Source organism: Mastigoproctus giganteus, chromosome 11 (assembly GCF_048544385.1).
Source record: "Mastigoproctus giganteus isolate SK-2022 chromosome 11, ASM4854438v1, whole genome shotgun sequence".
NCBI lineage: Eukaryota > Metazoa > Arthropoda > Arachnida > Uropygi > Thelyphonidae > Mastigoproctus > Mastigoproctus giganteus.
Genome location: NC_143585.1, coordinates 148,340,024 through 148,358,084, shown reverse-complemented (window position 1 = coordinate 148,358,084; position 18,061 = coordinate 148,340,024). Strand labels below are relative to the sequence as shown.

Below are 18,061 nucleotides of genomic sequence, written 5' to 3'. Positions count from 1 at the left end.
ATCTACCCCAGGTGCCTTTCTTATGTTTAACTTCAACAAGTTCTCCTCCACTTTGCTCTCAGTTATTACATAATCATTTAACTCCCTTTTAGAGTTTGATTAACATCTGGCCCTCTCCTCCTTGAAAATCTCCTCATGTGTGAATGTAGATGCAAAATACTCATTTAGTTCAATGTGTATTTTGCATCTTATTTAGCTATCTGAGAATGATCATCTACAGTTAAACCACTGAGGTTTGACTGTGGTCAAGAGGACCAATCTGATTCATTCTCTTCCTTTTAAAGTTTATATAGTTAAGAAATCTTTGCTATTTTTCTTTGCATCCTTTGCCAAAGATTTTTCATAATCTGCCTTCGCTTGCCTAACCTAATTTGTGACTTGATTACAGACTAGCTTGTATCTACCATAGGCTTCTGTGTCGCCTGACAATTTATGTGCATTTTTCTTCTCTGCCACGAGTCTCATTAGTTCATCTGACCTCCATTTGGGTCTAAACCTGGAGCAGTATTTCTTAGTTGGAACAAAAAGTCTATTAGCCTCCAAAATTATTTCCTTGAAATGACCGTGTTATGTTTTTATTTTTTTTGTGGAACTTGTTGACTATTATAACGAAAAACAGATAGAACAGATCGGAATATTCAAGGTTAAAATGTCATCAAAGTGTGCATCCATTTTGTTGGTCAACAGGGGAATGTTGATCAGTGGTGCCCTTGAATAAAATCATTACAGGTAAAGTCATGTTTGATCAAGTAATGCATTCTCTGTTGGAAGAGTGTGAAATAGAGACTGGATGGAGCCAGTCCACTCATAAATTGTTATGGTTATTTCCTTCTGATAGTACCATTAGGATTAGTGACTAGAAAGTTCGAATCATAATACTCAATCTGAATTACAACTCTGAGGAGTAGGAGGACACTTTCTGTTTTGCAGGGTTAGACTGTGCCATGAACTTAATGAATGACTGGAATTCCAGAATTGAACTTCTTGGATGCTCAAGTGGTGTAAAGGTTTCTCTGTATCATGCCCTGAATTGTTACTAGACATGTACAATCACGTTTGCAGGAAAGAATTTTCCTTTAAGTCTTTGAAGTTGACTGTCTTCAGGGTTATTCTGAAGAACCTGGAGAAGCTGGCAGGTAAACCTATCTGATATTGGCCCCTAGATTACTGTCAATCCCAGGCAAGATTCTTGAAAGAATGTTCTAATTTAATTATAAATACAATTCTCAGCAACATACTTCATCGAAGTAGTTTGGCTCAAAAAATATCTACCAAAGATGCTATATGCAAACTGTTAACATACACTGTCTGATCAAAAAAATTGTGATCCCTCCATGTTTTATCAATTGGCTGTTCATCACCATCTTGTGGCACATATGTTGTGGCGAGACACCCCAGTCCAATTTGGGCATTTGCAGGTGTTTTTTCCTCCGTGGTTCCCAAGTTTTTCGGATAAACAAATAGATTCGGATTAGCGATTATGGGGTTAGCAGTTAGAAAAGTCTGCCAAAACAGTATTGAATGAAATTTGCACAATTCCGTAGCTATAATAGTCAATGAGTTACAACTCACAGTAGTTTCGGCTGAACCCCACTTTTCAGAGGGGGGGGGGAATGACCAAGTTAAAATGCTCCTATAGCGATGGGACTAGTTCCTTGTGGGGTTTTTTGGGGTGCCGAAGATGATGGTGACGTCAAAATTGCAGCAAAACACAAAAGAGAATTTCATACCCCACCATGGAATGTTTATGGCAGGGGGGAAATCACTAACATTGTTTCTCAGTTAGTTTGGCACAGTTAAAGACACAGTTTGTTGGAGCACTCTTCCAGTTCGGTTCACACTGATGGGGGTACCCTGCCCTCCCCATCAGTTTAAAGTGCAAAGTATCAGCATGGCCTCTGTATTATATTCGGCACCTCTCTATATCCCTGCTGTCAGTCACTTGGTGACCAGTGCAGTCTGGCAAACAAAGGATATAGAGAAAAACACTGATAGTTTGCAAAATTCCCAACAGAGAGCTCAAAGTTTCGTACCAGGAGGATCCTCTGATGAACATCTTTGAGGTTGAACACAATTTATAACTTAAACTGGGGTTAAACCACAATTTTAGGCAAAATTTAACAGTGCATTCAAACAAACATCTTCACTATACGGTGGCCATATTGGCGATCGGAGCCGGTGGATAAGTGTAAAGTGTATTTAGTGTCAAATGGCTCCAGGGGGTTTCCCTATCTCCGCATAGTTTACATTGTCAGGTGATACAGTACACTGTAAAGGCCAGAGATTTAAAAATGTGTGGATAATGTTTAAGTGTGGTGTTTTATACAGTTGTTCCTCTGGCCATTTAGCTGCCAGACCTCTACTGAGGCCCGACGTTGCCCCGCTTTTGCCCCGTGGAGGCAGACCTGGTACCCAGTAGTTTAAGTTCACTCTGGCAGGTCCTGCCACCTAATTTTCTGAGATTTCAGTGGCTAGGACCTATAAAAAAAATAAAGAGTTGTTTACATGCACGGTTTACATTCAGTTGTGGGTGGACAGTGCTAGGCAAAAGAGGCCGAATAGTTGGTGAAAAATTAATTTTGACATGTGGGGTAGCGTACGCTAAGTTGCAGGTAGAGAGGGGGAGAAAGAGAGGAAGAACTGGGGTCAGTGGAGTAACCGACCCCAGTGAAAAATCTGAGGCATGCTCATGCTCCACCAGAGGGAAATAGGGGAGGTGTGGCGAGTGAGGGAGGGGAAGGATGGCAAGTGAGGGAGGAGACGGGAGACCATCGCCTCACCCCATCACCGGTGGGAAGAAAGTAGTAAGCCCAGCAAAGGAGCTGGCTCAGGTCGCCAATATGGCACAAATCAGCATGTATAATGCAGGTTGCATCAAAATGGTGAAAGCTATACAACTGACCTCAATTAATGCGATTAATTCGTCCCATGAGCACATCACGCAAAATGGAAATGCGTTAATCGAATATAATAATCAATAGGAAAAATTATAATTGGTCCTTGACCTTTAGGAATGTCCATAAAGAATTTTAAAAATATCTTTTAAATTACTTTTTAACTGTATACCATGTAAAAGATAATGGAAATAATTATGGAATTAAATGTTTATTGCATAAAACAGTGGTCTCCTAACTGTGCGCCATGGAATATTTAAAATTTTCAAGGGAACACAGCGATACCTGACATCTGTCGGACACTGTGTGAACTATTAGCTCAAGGTAGTTCACAGTTTCAACATTACTTATTAAGTAGTTTGGACCTAACTACTTTTATAAATGGAACTGTTAGATATTTCTTTTGGCCTAGGGGTGCCATGAAAAAATTACTGAGAAACTAAGTGTACTGTGAATCGAGGAAGTTTGGGAAGCTCTGGCATAAAATACACAACGAAGAAACAATTTGTTATGGAAATATTTGAACAGTGTTGGCTTTCTTTTTTTCATCAATGAATTTCCAATAGCTAACAACAATCTTCTCTCGGCCCTGCCGAAATAAATATCGCAGAGAACCTCAAACAAAAGGTTTGAGGTTCTCTGCGATACGAAAGATTATATCTAGTTCTTTTACCATTATCTCCTTCATGGTAACATTTTCATGTGGCTCATTTAAAAATTAGAATTTTTAAATGCAGGTAACTTTATTAGTGGGAAACAAATAAATAACGAATCTTCTTCTGATGATTGATGGAACACACTGAGGCGGGCAGAAGGAAAACATTTGTTTATTGCCTGTCCGATGCACGGCAAGCTTAGTGCATAATTGAAATATTTTTCAACTATCACATAAAAAAAAAAGATCATGTTAACTGTAAAGTGAAAAGTGGTATAATTTTTTCAAATAGTGGTAACTGAAAAACGCGTTAATCGAACTTGCGTTATGCAAGGCCTGGCTGTACTTCACAGCTGCCATTTATGGAGAGTAGTCTCATCACAGTAGCTTGATCAGTTTGTTGTCGGGCAGGGTCTAATTGGTTGCCAGATTTGCTGTAGATGTGGGGTTAGCCTCTTTTTCTGTTTTGATTTTGTTTGTCAGGTTTATTATAAAATCTTGGCATTTAATGGTTTTGCCCTTGGAGAGGTGACTGAGGAGACTGCAGAGGACTATTTCCAGGTCCAAGGGAAGGGCACCCATGAGTACTTGTACTTGGAGTGCATGGGTGCTTACTATGTTACAAGCTTTGGAGATGGGAAGCAGGATGTGGCGCTGTGTTGCTTCAAGCCTTCATCTCTTTTTTTTTGCTGTAATTGCTTTGTGGTACTGTATTCCAGCTGCATATAAGACAATTGGTAGAAAGACAGCTTTGTGGTAGAGGGCAAGGGTTTTCTTTCTTAAGCCCCATTCTTTATGGGTGACTCTTGCGAATAGAGACAAGTAATTCCTGATTTTGTTGTGTATATAGTTGATATGGGGAGTGAAGGATAACAGCATGTCTAAGATGATGCCAAGGTGTTCCAGCTTCGTTTTTAGCTTGATCGTGGCCCTTAACTTTTATTTGTGGGAGTCTCCTAATGTCCAGTGTCCCTCAAAATAATATTGAGTTTGTTATGGTTGGGGATATTGTTAAGTGATTTTGATTTGCCCATTCTTGCAGGATGGCGAGTGCTCGGTTTTGCAGTGGTTTCTAGCTGGGCCCTGTTGTCTTCAGCGAGCATCAGAATAAGGTCATCGGCATATGCTTGGGACTTTCCGCTCACAAGGTCTAGATTCAGGAAGCCATCCAGGACCACATTTCATAGGAGTGGGCCCAGGGCAGAGCTTTGTGAGCATCCTTTGTTCGCTGGTCTGGATACAGAGCTGTATGGGGTTTCTACTCTGATTGATCTGTTTGTGAGGTAGGTGCTGATACACTTGTACAGGTTGGTTGGCAGGTTGGCCTCCCGGAGTCTGCCGAGGACACTTGGCCGCCATAGGGTGTCAAACGCCCTAGCAAAATCGACTGCAAAGAAGAGGAAATATTTTCTGTTCTTTGTTGTAGCAGTTCTGACGATGTTTTCTAGAGCATATGTGCAATGTCCAATTGAGTATCCCTTGTGGAAGCTGAACTGGTTTGGACATTGTAATCCAGAGTTTGCGTAGCGTTGCTCGATTCTGATTTTCAGGAGATGTTCTAGAAGCTTGTTGAGCACTGTTAAGAGTACTATGGGTCGGTAGGGCTTCTGGACATACTGTGGCTTGGTTGGGTTTTTGAGTATTAGTCAAAGTGTTGCCTCCCTCCAGGTGAGGGGGAAGTATCCATCTTTTAAACATTTGTTATATAAGCTTAGCAGTTGGTCCGGGATGGTCTCAGTTGTCTTTTTAATGATTTCAGTTTCTAGGAGGTCTGCCCATGAGATCATTTGTTTCGCTGTTAAACTGCTGCACTGTCCAATTCATCTCTTGTGAATGGTTCTTCTTCCTGCTCTATGGTGTACATGCAGTTTTCGTGGCAGAGCAGTAGTTGTTCTGGAGTGACAGGGTCAAGGTGCCCTAGTGGGATGGCATCCAGGATATTATTTGTGGATTCTTGCCATGTGGTTGTATGTCCCCTTTGTGGTTTTTTAGTTGCACATATGACTTCGCCTCTTGGGAGCTTGTTTGTGGTTACACAGTCGACCACCCCCCATGGGTCATCATTTCCCACTGTGGTGACCAGTTGTTCCCATTTACATTGTTTTCGCTCCTGGATCTTGGCTGTGTATCTATTTTTTGCTGTGCGGTATACAACGACGAGCTAAAACATTATGACCACCTAGCTAATATGAATTTGGTGCTCCACATGCAGCCAAAACAAATCATACCCGGCAAAGCACGGACGCTATAAGATTTCTAAATGTGTCTTGTGGTATCTGGTACAAACTGATAACCAGCAGATCCTTTAACTCCTGTAAGGTCCATGGTTGAGATGCCACAGATTGGAGTTGCTGTTCCAAAAACCAGAGATGTTCAATAGGATGCGCCTCCATAGCCAGGTGGGAAGGAGCAGCAGTGTGTAGCACACGCTTCTTGATTTAGACCGGGGTTCGAGCCCATCACCACCAAATACGGAGGATGCGGAAAGGTCAGGGAATGACCACCGCATATTCCCGGAGCAATATGGCCTTAGTTGCTAATGCTCCTAAAAACCAAATAACAACAACAGCTCAGTGGGATTGATATCTGGGGATTTTTGGAGTCCAGGGCAATACCTGGAAGTCTTCCTCATGTTCCGCGAACCAGTCTCGAACAATCTGGGCGATGTGGTATGGCGCATTATCCTGCTGAAAGACGGCACAGCCAGAGGGGAAGACCGTTGCCATTAAAGGGTGTACCTGGTCAGCAATGATGTTTAGGTAGATGCCAGAGTGCCCATCACATGGATGACTGGACCCAGGGTATCTCAGCAGAACATTGCCCAAAGCATGACACTGCCGCCACTGGCTTGTTTTAGTCCCATAGTGCATACAGGTGGCATCACTTCCCCAGGTAAACAATGCAGATGTACCCGGCTGTCCACATGGTGCAACAGAAAACGTGATTCATCGGACTAGATGACCTTACTCCAATCACTCAAGGTCCAGTTTTGATGCTCGCGTGCTCATTGTAGGTGCTATCACTGGTGAACCATGGTTAGCATGAACACTCAGAGTGACCTGCGGCTATGCTGCCCCATTTTCAGCAGGGTTCGATGTACTGTGTGTTGTGACACGTTATTACTGTCACCAGCATTCCAACTACCACCGAGTTGCACCACAGTCGCCCTTCTGTTGCCACGTACCATTTGGGAGAGCCTTTGCTCACCTCGAGCATCGATGAGCCATGATCCTCTAACACCTCACTGGTGGTTCATGGGTTCCCCCTCCTCGGACCACTTTTGGTAGGTACTAGTCATGGCTGACAGTGAGCACCCCACTAGCTGTGCTGTTTCACATTTGCTCTGACCCAGTCATCTGGCCATTACAATTTGGCCTTTCTCAAATTCGCTTAAGTCCGCTGCCTTTCCCACCTGAAGGACAAGAGTAACACATTAATGGAGTTCAGTATCAGGTGTTTTTTATACCATGTCCCGACCCGCGCACGCGGCACAGTTCACTTGCAGTTCACTTCAATTTGCATAACAACTCGCTGATCATAATGTTTTGGCTCATTGGTGTAGTTCCTGCATATGTTTCACCTCGGCAACAGTCCAGTTTCGCTTGCCGCGTTGGAGATTTTTTCTTGTTGTATTCACCTCCCGCCTGAGTTGCTGGAGCTCCAGGGACCACCAGGGTACAGCTCCCGGAGACAGTTTCTTCTTTTTAATTGCTTTATCTGCTGCTTCTGTGATTAGCTTAGTTAGTGCTCTTTGATGGTGGTCTGGATTTAGTCCCTCTGCCTCAAGCGTGGGGGCAGTCCTGTGCAGTGTTTCTTGGAAGAGGGGCCAATCTGCCTTTCCAATGGGATATCTGATTTTTTTTGCAGGGGGGGGGATTGTTTCTCTGGTTATCGTGCAGTTAAGCCAGAAGTGATAGTTCTATGGTCCAAAGTTGTCCAGTTTTCAGTGACAGTCCAATTTGTAGTATGGTCTGTGATTGTTCTGGTGGCTAGGGAGATGTCTATTGTGGCTTCCCACAATGTGCAGGAGAAGGTCAGTTGGTTATTAGGCTGGTTTAAGATAGTGTTACAGCTATTTGCGAGGAAATCCTCTTGCTCAGATTAAGAACCTGAGGGGGCATAAATTCAAATTGAGGAAAGACAGTTTTAGAATGGATGTGCGGAAGTTTGCCTTTAGCCAGCGGGTGGTTGATTGGTGGAACAGACTTCCATCTTTTGTTGTGGAATTTGGTAGCCTAAATAAATTTATGGTTGAGCTGCACAGGCATTTGGAACGAATGAAGGGATGAAATGGGAGAATTTTTTTGTTTTGGCTGTTGCTGACTAAGCTTGCTTTGTTGCATCATATGCTTCTACTAATGCTAATTACATGCATCAACAGATTTTAGTGTTTGGATCTTCCGCTCCAATCTATCCCAGATCTATGGGGCACACTAGTGACATGATACATCACTGATATTGATGAAGGCAAGATCAGGCTTAATGTCCAAGTTTGCAGATGATACAAAGGTTGGCAAGGTGGTTAAGGAATGATGGTATGCTATTGCAATAGGATCTCGAAAAGTTGGGCAGATGGGCTGAGAGATGTTAACTGAAATTTAACATCGACAAATGCGAAGTGTGCATATGGGTATCAGTAACCCCAGAATAACATATTAACTGTGTGGTCCTGCACTCGGAGTGGTAGAGAATGAAAAGGACCTGGGAGTAATTGTACAGTCAGATGTAAAGTTTTCTGAGCAGTGCAGACTGTCTGCAAGAGTAGCTCATGGTGTCTTGTCAATGATATACAGAAATTTTGCTAGCAGAGACAAGGAGGTGATTATCCCATTGTATAAGGCAGTGTTTCCCAAACTTTTTTAGTCACGGAACACTTTTCATCTCACAATATATTTGTGGAACACATATATTTACGGAACACAAGTTTAGCGAGAGCCAAACAACTGTTTATTAATATTTTATTACATATGATGCACTGTGCATCAGGAGCATCTTTATTTTCAACACATGTAAACTCAAGATGCAAATAACTGTCATCATACTTTAGTTTTGGTTTTTTATTAGTTAGTTACTGTTTTTTCACTTCCGAAATTTAATAACAAAATGCTGCGATTGTTCATCCTCACTTTGAAGTATGACAATATTGCATTCGTTTTCATCAACCACAGTTGCAGTAGTACTTGCTTCTTGTTTTAAACTTCTTTTTTAAACCACAAATCCATGGTCATTTGTTTTCATAATAATATTTCGAAATATTGATAATTAATCAGAAAAAATCTATTCAAGGAAGTGAGTTTAGTTATGATATTGGTTCGCTTCCCCCTCTCCTTCCTCCTGTGTACTCCAGGCTAAATTGCATACGAATGACATATTATTTATTTATTAAATCTGTTTATTGCTCTGCTCAAGACCACCCCCCTGGACAGCAGTAAGCTCCGGGGTGATATTTACATTCAGAGATTAAGGAAGGGACATGTGTCAGTTGTGTTCAGAGGTTAAGGAAGGGACATGTGTCAGGCAGTTACATGGAGCACATGTATGCTTAACCTGAAAGGTACAGAGTTTACAGTGTTTATTATTTTACATACTTGAAAGTTGTGGAATACCAAAGTGTCCCAAATTAAAGGATATTATTTTATCAAAAGGGCTGTAAATTACAAAAACATGATAAAAATTGTACAAAAATATAAAGGATTGAAGCAGTCCATTACCAGTTGTTGCCTGTGGTATCTCTTCAATCTTGAATGCCTTAGTGCTCACAGCCAGGCGTCTTTGGAGTAATAGGTGCCAAGAGTGGGGACCAGTTACGGCTTCACTTTGTTTTATTTTACATTCATCGTGTCATCGTTATTATTATTAACCACATGGTGCAGCATGTGCTGCACCAACCAAAAAAAATTCCCGAGTTACCCTGAGAGAGAGAAAGAGAAGTAGAAAGGAATCACCAAGAAAGAGAAGAATGATGATATCCAGCTCAGGTCCCTGGGTGTGCCAAGCCCATACTTGGAAGCATTGTCTTGGCAATTTTCCTTCTGGTGGTCTGTCATAAACTGTAAGTTTATATATGTGTCTGTTAGCTTCTGGCGTCTATATATATGCTGCGGACAGAATTTGTCCAGGTTGATAGCTAGATTGTTGATCAAATCTGCCATGTTTCCTGGGAACAATCATCTCAAGCCTTTCAGCCAGGCATCTTTGGAGATGATGTTGAAACTGATTCTGAGTAGGGTCCATTTAATTTCAAAAATGCGGGGTGTTTTTATCTGATCAGTGATGTCAGGGGGGGGCATTGAGTCATCCTGTGATTAGTCTGGCAAGTTTAAGAAGGTTTACTGCCACAATCTGTTGTTTCCATGGGGTGACCGAGATTTATTTATACTTGGTGTAATTGGTTGCCAGTCTGCCAGTTGAGCCATTTCAGGAGCCAGTATTCCAGGCTGAGGAACTTGTTGAAATGTGATGAGGGGGCAGAGGACTAAATAGTTGCTGCATAGGTATAGGATAGAGACATCAAACAACATATTTTTTTACCAGTTCGTCGTCATGAATTCCCATTAGTTCCTGGCAGATCACCTACTAGATCACTACATTGCTACTCTTCCATAGATGTCATTACCTCTACACATACTTCTCTATGCAAAAGCCCGCCAAAATAGTGTTCTGCAGTCTATTTGATTATTAGTCTATGCCATTATCATAATAACTAAAAAAAAAATTGTGTTAAAAATTATAATGATACAAAAGTGGTGTACGCTAGGGCTTACAATATCAGTCAAAATCTTAATACCGGTATTTCGGTATTTTTAATTTATGAAACCTGGATACTGGTATTCCAAAAACAAACATTTTTCCCAATAAATTTTGATGACAGTTAGATGCAATAAAGTAAGAAAAAAACAAGTACTGTAATTACTTGAATTCATGTTTTAAATAAACTTTTATTGCAATAATAAATATTTTGAAAAAAATTATTAAAAATACAGTTATTCTAATAAGAAAAATATATATATTGATGCTACAAAGTTTAGTTATGTTTACGAATCCATACTGCCTGTCCGAATAAAGTGCATCAGCATATAGTGTTATCATTTAAACTGGATCTAATTTTGGTATGTATTTGATTAGCGGCAGGAAACGTTCTTTTGGAATCTATGCTGGATGGTGCTATTGTACTGAGATAGTCACAAACAATCTTCAGTCTGTATATTCTAGGCTTTGAACTTTTTTAAAAGTAATATTTAAAAAAGTATTTCATTAATTTCCCACTCAAGTTTATCTTTTAAAATCTCATTAGAGTCGGGCAATTTCTTATTTTGGAAAGAATTTTCAGAACACTGATGTTCTGTCCTATGTTGGTCTTCCAAGGTTGAATTTTGTTCATAATTTTTTGAAGGTGAAAGACTTTTTATTAAGCGAAGTTTAATTTTCACTATAGTATCTTTACTGAGTCTGGAAGAGAGCAAAGAGTCAGGATAAGGAATAAAGAAGAGAGCAAAGAGTGCAGTTATGGAATTCTTCACATATATAAATGCAAATAAGAAAAGGACAAATCAGATCGGACCCATATGTAATTGCATGGGATAGTATTAGCCCCAACTGATGTTGCAGATATACTCAACAGTTACTTTGCATCGATATTTACAAAAGAAAAACCCTTTATGTCAATGGGAACATATGGGAGTGAGGTGGAAAAATATATAATTAATGATATTGAAATTTCACATGATTGTTTAATGAAAAAACTTTTGCGCCTACAGGCAAGTAAGGCTCCTGGGTTGATGGCATATACCCTATAATTTTAAGGGAGGTGGCAAGTGAGTACATTACACCACTAAGGTAATTATGAGAGCATAATTACTGGAGAGCATCACTGGAAAAGTGCCAATGTATCGCCAATACATAAGGGCGTTTCTAAGAGTGTAGTGGGAAATTACCGACTGGTCAGTCTAACTTCAGTAGTAGGGAAAATCATGGAGGCAATGATCAAGGGTGCAGTTCGGGATCATTTAGATAGAAATGGAATTCTGAAGGATATGCAACATGATTTTGTAAAGGGACAATTGTGTTTAACTAATCTGCTTGGCTATTTTTAAAGGGTCACTTGTGAGCAAGATTTAGGGAATAATTTTGACATTGTTTATTTAGATTTCAGCAAAGCATTTGACTCAGTCCCAGATGAGCAGTTACTTTATAAGCTGGAACAGGTTTGAATCACAGGGAAAATCCTTAGATGGATAGCATGATGGCTTGAGGGCACCAGGTAGAGGGTTTTTATAAATGGTTATTCCTCAGATTGGGTTAATGTAAGAAGTGGGGTTTCTCCAAGGATCATTCTTGAGACCACTGTTGTTTTTGATTATCTTAAATGACATTCATGAAGGGATGAAGAGCGTTATGTCTAAATTTGCAGGTGATGTAAAGATCGGTAGAGTAGTTAATGATCACCGCCAAGCAGAGCTTCTTCGGGGTGACCTAGATAGACTTCCAGAGGCCAGAAAAGTGGCAGCTATGCTTTAATTCAGCAAATTGAAGGTCTTACACCATGGGAACAGCAACCCCAAAATAACTTTTACATTTGGTGGAGTTGAACTAAAGTCAGCACTGAAGGAAAGGGACTTGGGAGTTACAATACCGTCAGACATGAAGTTCTCCGAGAATTGTGAACAGGTTGAATGAGGACAAAATTTTCATGGTTTATAAATGATTCTAGAACTAGGGGCCATAAATTTAAGTTATTGGGGGGGGGGGATAAGTTTAGACTGGATTGCAGGAAGTTTTATTTTAGCCAGCAAGTTAGAAATTACTGGAATAAGTTGCCTACATGAGTGGTTGGGGAAATTCGAAGGTCAGTTGGATGGGAGGAGGGAAATACATAGGTTGTCTATTTGCTTTTCCTTTATTATTTATTAATTATTTATTTTATTTATTTTTTTATTATTATTTTACTCTCTTTTTTTTTTTTTTTCCTGTTGCAACATAAGCCTTAGGCTTCCTTGCACCATATGGCCATTACTAATACTAAATAATTTGCTATTGTATTGTGTCCCGCATTGCCAAAACTGAAGAACCTGTAATAAATTTGTATGCTTCTGTGAAGTACAGGGTTTTAATGCCATATGCAATTCTCTAGCTGTTTCAGAATTTTGATTGCCAAGAGTTTTCATAAAAATTTTATGGCAGCATCTTCAATTAAAAGATTTGCTTCTTTGCGGCATAGTGCATCTACTACTAACTTTCTAGGTTTTAATGTAGATATAGCCGCAGATAATAAATTGAATTCATCCTCACAGAAATAAATGCTTGAATCTAAATAAATTAAAGCTTTTTGCATAAAATATCTCAACTCAAAAAAGCTTTCAAACATGGACAATAAACTGTTCCAATGAGTCTTGGAATCTAATTGCATGGCAAATTATTTGCGAAATTCTGCTGCAGTATACTTTTGTATATATTTATCATTTTTGGTTGGTGGTTATAAAATCACATAAAGGTGATTTTATAACCTTTATGTGATTAAATCATAAACAATTATTTTTTATATTAGCACCAAAAAACGGTATTTTTGTATCAATACCGGTATTTGAATACTGGAAAAAAAATTACCAAGGTCCTGGTATTCGGAATCTTGGTATTGTAAGCCCTAGTGTACGCTACAAATATGCAAAATTTATTTGTTTTATTTTATTTTTTAAATTATTAATTACAATTTTTCACGGAACACTTGTTCACATCTCATGGAACACAGTTTGGGAAACACTGGTATAAAGCAATGGTCAGGCCACACTTTGAGTACTGCATAGAGGTCTGGGGGCCTCATTTTAGGAAGGATGTAGAGCTGCTGGAACAAGTACAGAGAAAGGAAATGAGATTGGTGAGGGGAACAAAGGGGGTGCTTTTACCAAGAAAGGTTCAGTTCTGCAAATTGCAGCATCTGGAGACTAGGCACCTGCAAGGTGATCTGATTAAGGTGTTTAAGGGTTTGACTGGATTGAGCAAGCGCAATGTTGATGGGATTCTTCATTGTGCTCAGATGTCCACAAGGGGTCATAAATTCAAATTGAGGAATGACGGTTGCTGAACAGATGTGCAGAAGTTTGCCTTAAGTCAACAGGTGGTTGATTGCTTGAACAAACTTCTATCTGTTGTTGTAGAAGTTGATAGTTTAAATAAATTCAACTAAGAGCTAGACAAATTATTGAAGGGAAGAATAGGTGAAATGGTGTCTTTTTTTCTTTTTTGACTGATGCTGTATAAGCTTGTTCCGTGCATCATTTGCCACTACTAATGCTAATACTAACATATCTTCTGAAACATTCAGAGTCCTTATAGACTCCATGCCGCACCATGTGGTGGTAGTATTGGTGTCATGAAGAGAACATACTCACTATTAGGTAGGTGTTTGTTTTATTTTGATTAGATAGTGTATGTGAATGAATATACTTGTCAGTATCTGCTAGGGCTTTGATAACTTTAAATCTGCTCTTGATGTCCTCTGGTGGGAGAGTATTCTCTGCAGGGCTAAAGCTACCCTTTGTCCTATGAGCTTATATTTATAGATTTCTATATATATATATGCTCATCTAGAGTTACTTCTTGGACAGTAGAGTGACTATAAGATTAATACATATTGAGAAGTCAGACAAGGTGGAACATGGTTGCCCTATGGCGTGTTCTGGACCTGACCATAACAGAGCCGGTGCCATTCTGGCATGGCTTTGTTCATACTTTGATCTTATTAAGCTAAGGATTTTGGACACTACGACTGTGCCTACAATCTTTAAGGGTAAGCTTTGTAAGAACCTGTTAATAGACATGAGAATCTTTCTTTTAGGTGTGTCAATGCCATTAAGTACCTTGGTCTCTGCAATATGCAAAATATATCAAGGACAAATTTTTATTGTTTGTATTGTTTGTTTGAGTGTGTGTGGCCAGCTTTGAATATACAGGGTGTTTCAGTTAAACGTTTCAGAACTTCTAAGAGGGGTAGGGTACATCCTACCCCTCGAAATCATATAGCAATGTGGGGTCGGAAATGCTTTCCTGAAGCGGTGTTGTACACAGAAGCACCATAAAGAAAAGAGACCGTAAGTGAGAAATCGTTTTAATAATACATGAAAAGAAGCAAAAGGTACATGGATTAAAGTAAGTGTTCGAAGTTTCTTCAACGGGCTACAATGCACGCCTCACATCTCCGATGCATGGACATCCGAACATTCTGGAATACTCCAGGCGAATTTCGAATTTCTTCGGCAGCTACTGCAATTCTTGCAACCAGCTCCTCAGCATTGTCAACAGGGGTGTCATAAACTAGCGATTTCATATGACCCCAGAAATAAAAATCAAGACATGATAGGTCGGGTGACCGAGCAGGCCAACGCACGGGACCACCACGTCCGATCCACTGTTGACCAAATGTGACATCCAGGTAGTTACGAACATCTCCGCTATAATGGGCAGGGGCTCCATCGTGTTGGAACCACATTGTCTGTTGCGTCGATGCAGAAATCTGTTCATCTCTCAAAAGTTGTGGCAATACTTTCTGCAGAAAGATCAAGTAGATAGGTCCGGTTAGACGACACGGTAACAGGTAAGGTCCGATGAGGTGATGTCCCATAATACCGGCCCATACATTGACCGAAAATCAAATCTGTGCTGCACGACGTCGTATTGCATGCGGGTTCTCGACTGCCCAGATATGGTCGTTATGCGTGTTGAAAATTCCTTCCCTTGTGAAGGATGCCTCATCGGAAAACAACACTTCAGCAGGAAAAAGGGGATTTGTAGCACATTTTCCAAGGTACCACTGTGCGAAAGCAATACGAGGTGCATAATCCTCCGGTTGCTGTGTCTGGACATGCTGCACGTGAAACGGATGCATGTCTTGTTCTCGGAGAATCCTCCAGACGCTGCAATGGGAAACCCTGACTGCGTTTGCTAGACTTCGTGTACTCGTTCTTGGATTCCCCTGTACATGCTGCAGCACATTCTGTTCGACGGCTGGAGTCCGTGCTGTTCTTACCCTATCCCTGTCAGCTCTTTCAAATGAACCTCTCTCAGCTAACCTCTGGTGCAGTCTTGCAAAGAAATTATGACTGGGAATATGCCTCGTCGATCCGCGTACAAACGCTGTGCGGCTGGCCCACTACAATTTGCAGCCCCGTACGCCAAATGCATATCGGCTAACTCTGCGTTCGTGTAATCATCCATCCTACTAACTTGGCGTTTTTGTGCGAAATTAAGATTCCCTGCACTAAAGCTCGGAATTTTCGATTCTGCCCATTGGTATATGATTTCGAGTTGTCAGGATGTACCCTACCCCTCTTAGAAGTTCTGAAACGTTTAACTGAAACACCCTGTATATCAGCAACACAAAAGTTTGATGGGTATACTATTATAATTTAAGTTTCTGCACTAGTTAAGATATCAGTCAGAATTCGTCAATATTCAAAACTATGTGGAGAGAATATGCTGTTATTATTGATAAGGTTAAGACAGGATGATGTTTGGAATTAGTTTGATATGTTTCCTGTTTAATATCAGACAGAGAAAACTTGGGAAAGAAAGGATGGTTTTCCTGGGAAAACCATCCTTTATGTGGGAGAGTGATACAAATTAAATTTCCCAGACAAAACAATGTCTCACCAGTTATACTAGAGTCTACACGAATGTTCCTACATACATATCATAAATTACCATTTGATTTACTATGTAGGGTCTCTTATGCTTCCTTTTGTATCTTATATGCACCATCTAAGGATGTATAGGTTCTGAAGAAACAGCCAGCTTTCCTTGTTCTTTCGGATTTATTTGAAATTTTGCAAACCATTGGTAGTATGTATTCTTCCATATGGGGATTTTGTTAAGTGTATGCATGTGTATGTCTTTTAAAGTACTGTAATGTATTTCATTTAAATTAGTAGTTTTTGGAAGAGGCAAGCTGTTTAAGTAAAAAAAGTTTTTTATTATTTTTAGTAGTATTGAAATCGAACACAAATAGAGCTTGTGTTTTAGCAAAAAAAAAAAAAAAAAATTCTTTCAATAATTTAGTTGTATGACATATATGCAGAATTGGTTAGCTTCTTTAAAATTGTATTTTTTTAAATTTTGCATTAGTTCTGTGTCATTCTATATTAATGCATTACTTTTTTTTCTAGTCTCTTAAACCAAATTCTGAAGTACAAGATGAAATTAAATCAAATGTTCAAAAAGAGAGTGTGGGGACACAGACATCATCAAAAATTGTTGTAAGTATTGTTATTAGAGTGTTATAGTTTTACTGCTGATGGTTTGGACTAAGTTTTACGATATCTAAATTAAAATTTTGCCTAATCAATTGCTTTTTTTTTCTTTCTTTCTTCCCCAAGAGAAAAGTTGTTCCCAGTCCTTGGTTTAGTTTAAAAGTGTTGTAGGTATACTTCTGAAAAGAGTGTAAGTAATTTACTGTAAACAATTTTATTCTTAAGAAGGGAAAAAAATATAATAAAATAATAATAACACAATGGAAGTATTGCGCACAGGTGCAAAGCATTTATTTATTTTAAACTGCCAAATGTGCTTCCTGAAGAGTGAACATTACATACAACAGTTGTGTTTTTGTTTTGTTTCTTCTTTTAATAAAATTGGTTTGCATTTATTTCAGAATTACGGTGATGACATTTTTAGACTAACCCAAAGATGAGGAAAGTCTTTCCCATTGAGCAAAAAAGCAGTTGATTAGGCAATTTTAATTTAGAAAGTATGCATAAAATCTAAACAGTAATATTTAGATCAATTTTATCAAAGAATTCTAAGATTTCAGCAATGTAATGACAAAAAAGGTTCAGAAAACAAATAGCCCAAATCAAAGGATCTTCTTCCCAGTTTGGTGTGTATACACATTAGTGTAGAGTAGTTAACAGGAGAAAAAAAAATGATTCCTTCTCTTTAAAAAAAATTTTCTCCTACAAGAAAGTTGTATTTTTTAAATGGCGAGGGTTAGATTAAAAAAAAAAAAAGTTTGGAATTCAGACTCTAGGCTCTATTTGTCATAAAAGGAATGTAGCATTGCCCATGAATTCACTATTATATTTGTACATGCTACAGAATAAACAAGGAAGAACAGTCAAAAATTAAATTTGTGTGAATAAAAGAAAGATAAAGATAAAACTTAAAAAAATGGAAAATAAATAATATTAGAATTTCAAAAAAGGCTTTACAAAGAAAGACATTTAATTCAAACAAAGACATGTAAATCACATATGCATGTTACATATATGTTTATTAGAATGGTTATAAGGTAACAAAAACTAATAATAATATAGCCACCAAAATGCTGGTACCTAACAACCAGATGACATCTTGTTACTCATTTTGTACTCATTTCAGTAACAAAATGTCAAGCCTTAAAGGGAAAGGGAGGGATAATAGTTAGAAAAAAAAAAATACTAGTTTACAATGATAAATGACAATATAAAGTACAAATAAAAATCGTATCAATAGTAACAACCAAATCATTTCTTTAAATGCTAAAATA

At 39.1% G+C, this 18,061-nt stretch overlaps 1 protein-coding gene across 3 annotated transcripts in view; it reads left to right on the top strand.

The window, feature by feature from the left end:
* The window catches only part of LOC150078508 (rho GTPase-activating protein 39-like), a 789,750-nt gene that overhangs the window by 254,682 nt on the left and 517,007 nt on the right, over nt 1–18,061 (top strand). For all 3 annotated transcript variants that reach the window (XM_090385235.1, XM_090385234.1, XM_090385233.1), the window contains exon 4: nt 16,704–16,793. In XM_090385235.1, coding sequence (XP_090241361.1) covers nt 16,704–16,793 — 90 coding nt within the window. The remainder of the gene's footprint in view (nt 1–16,703; nt 16,794–18,061) is intronic.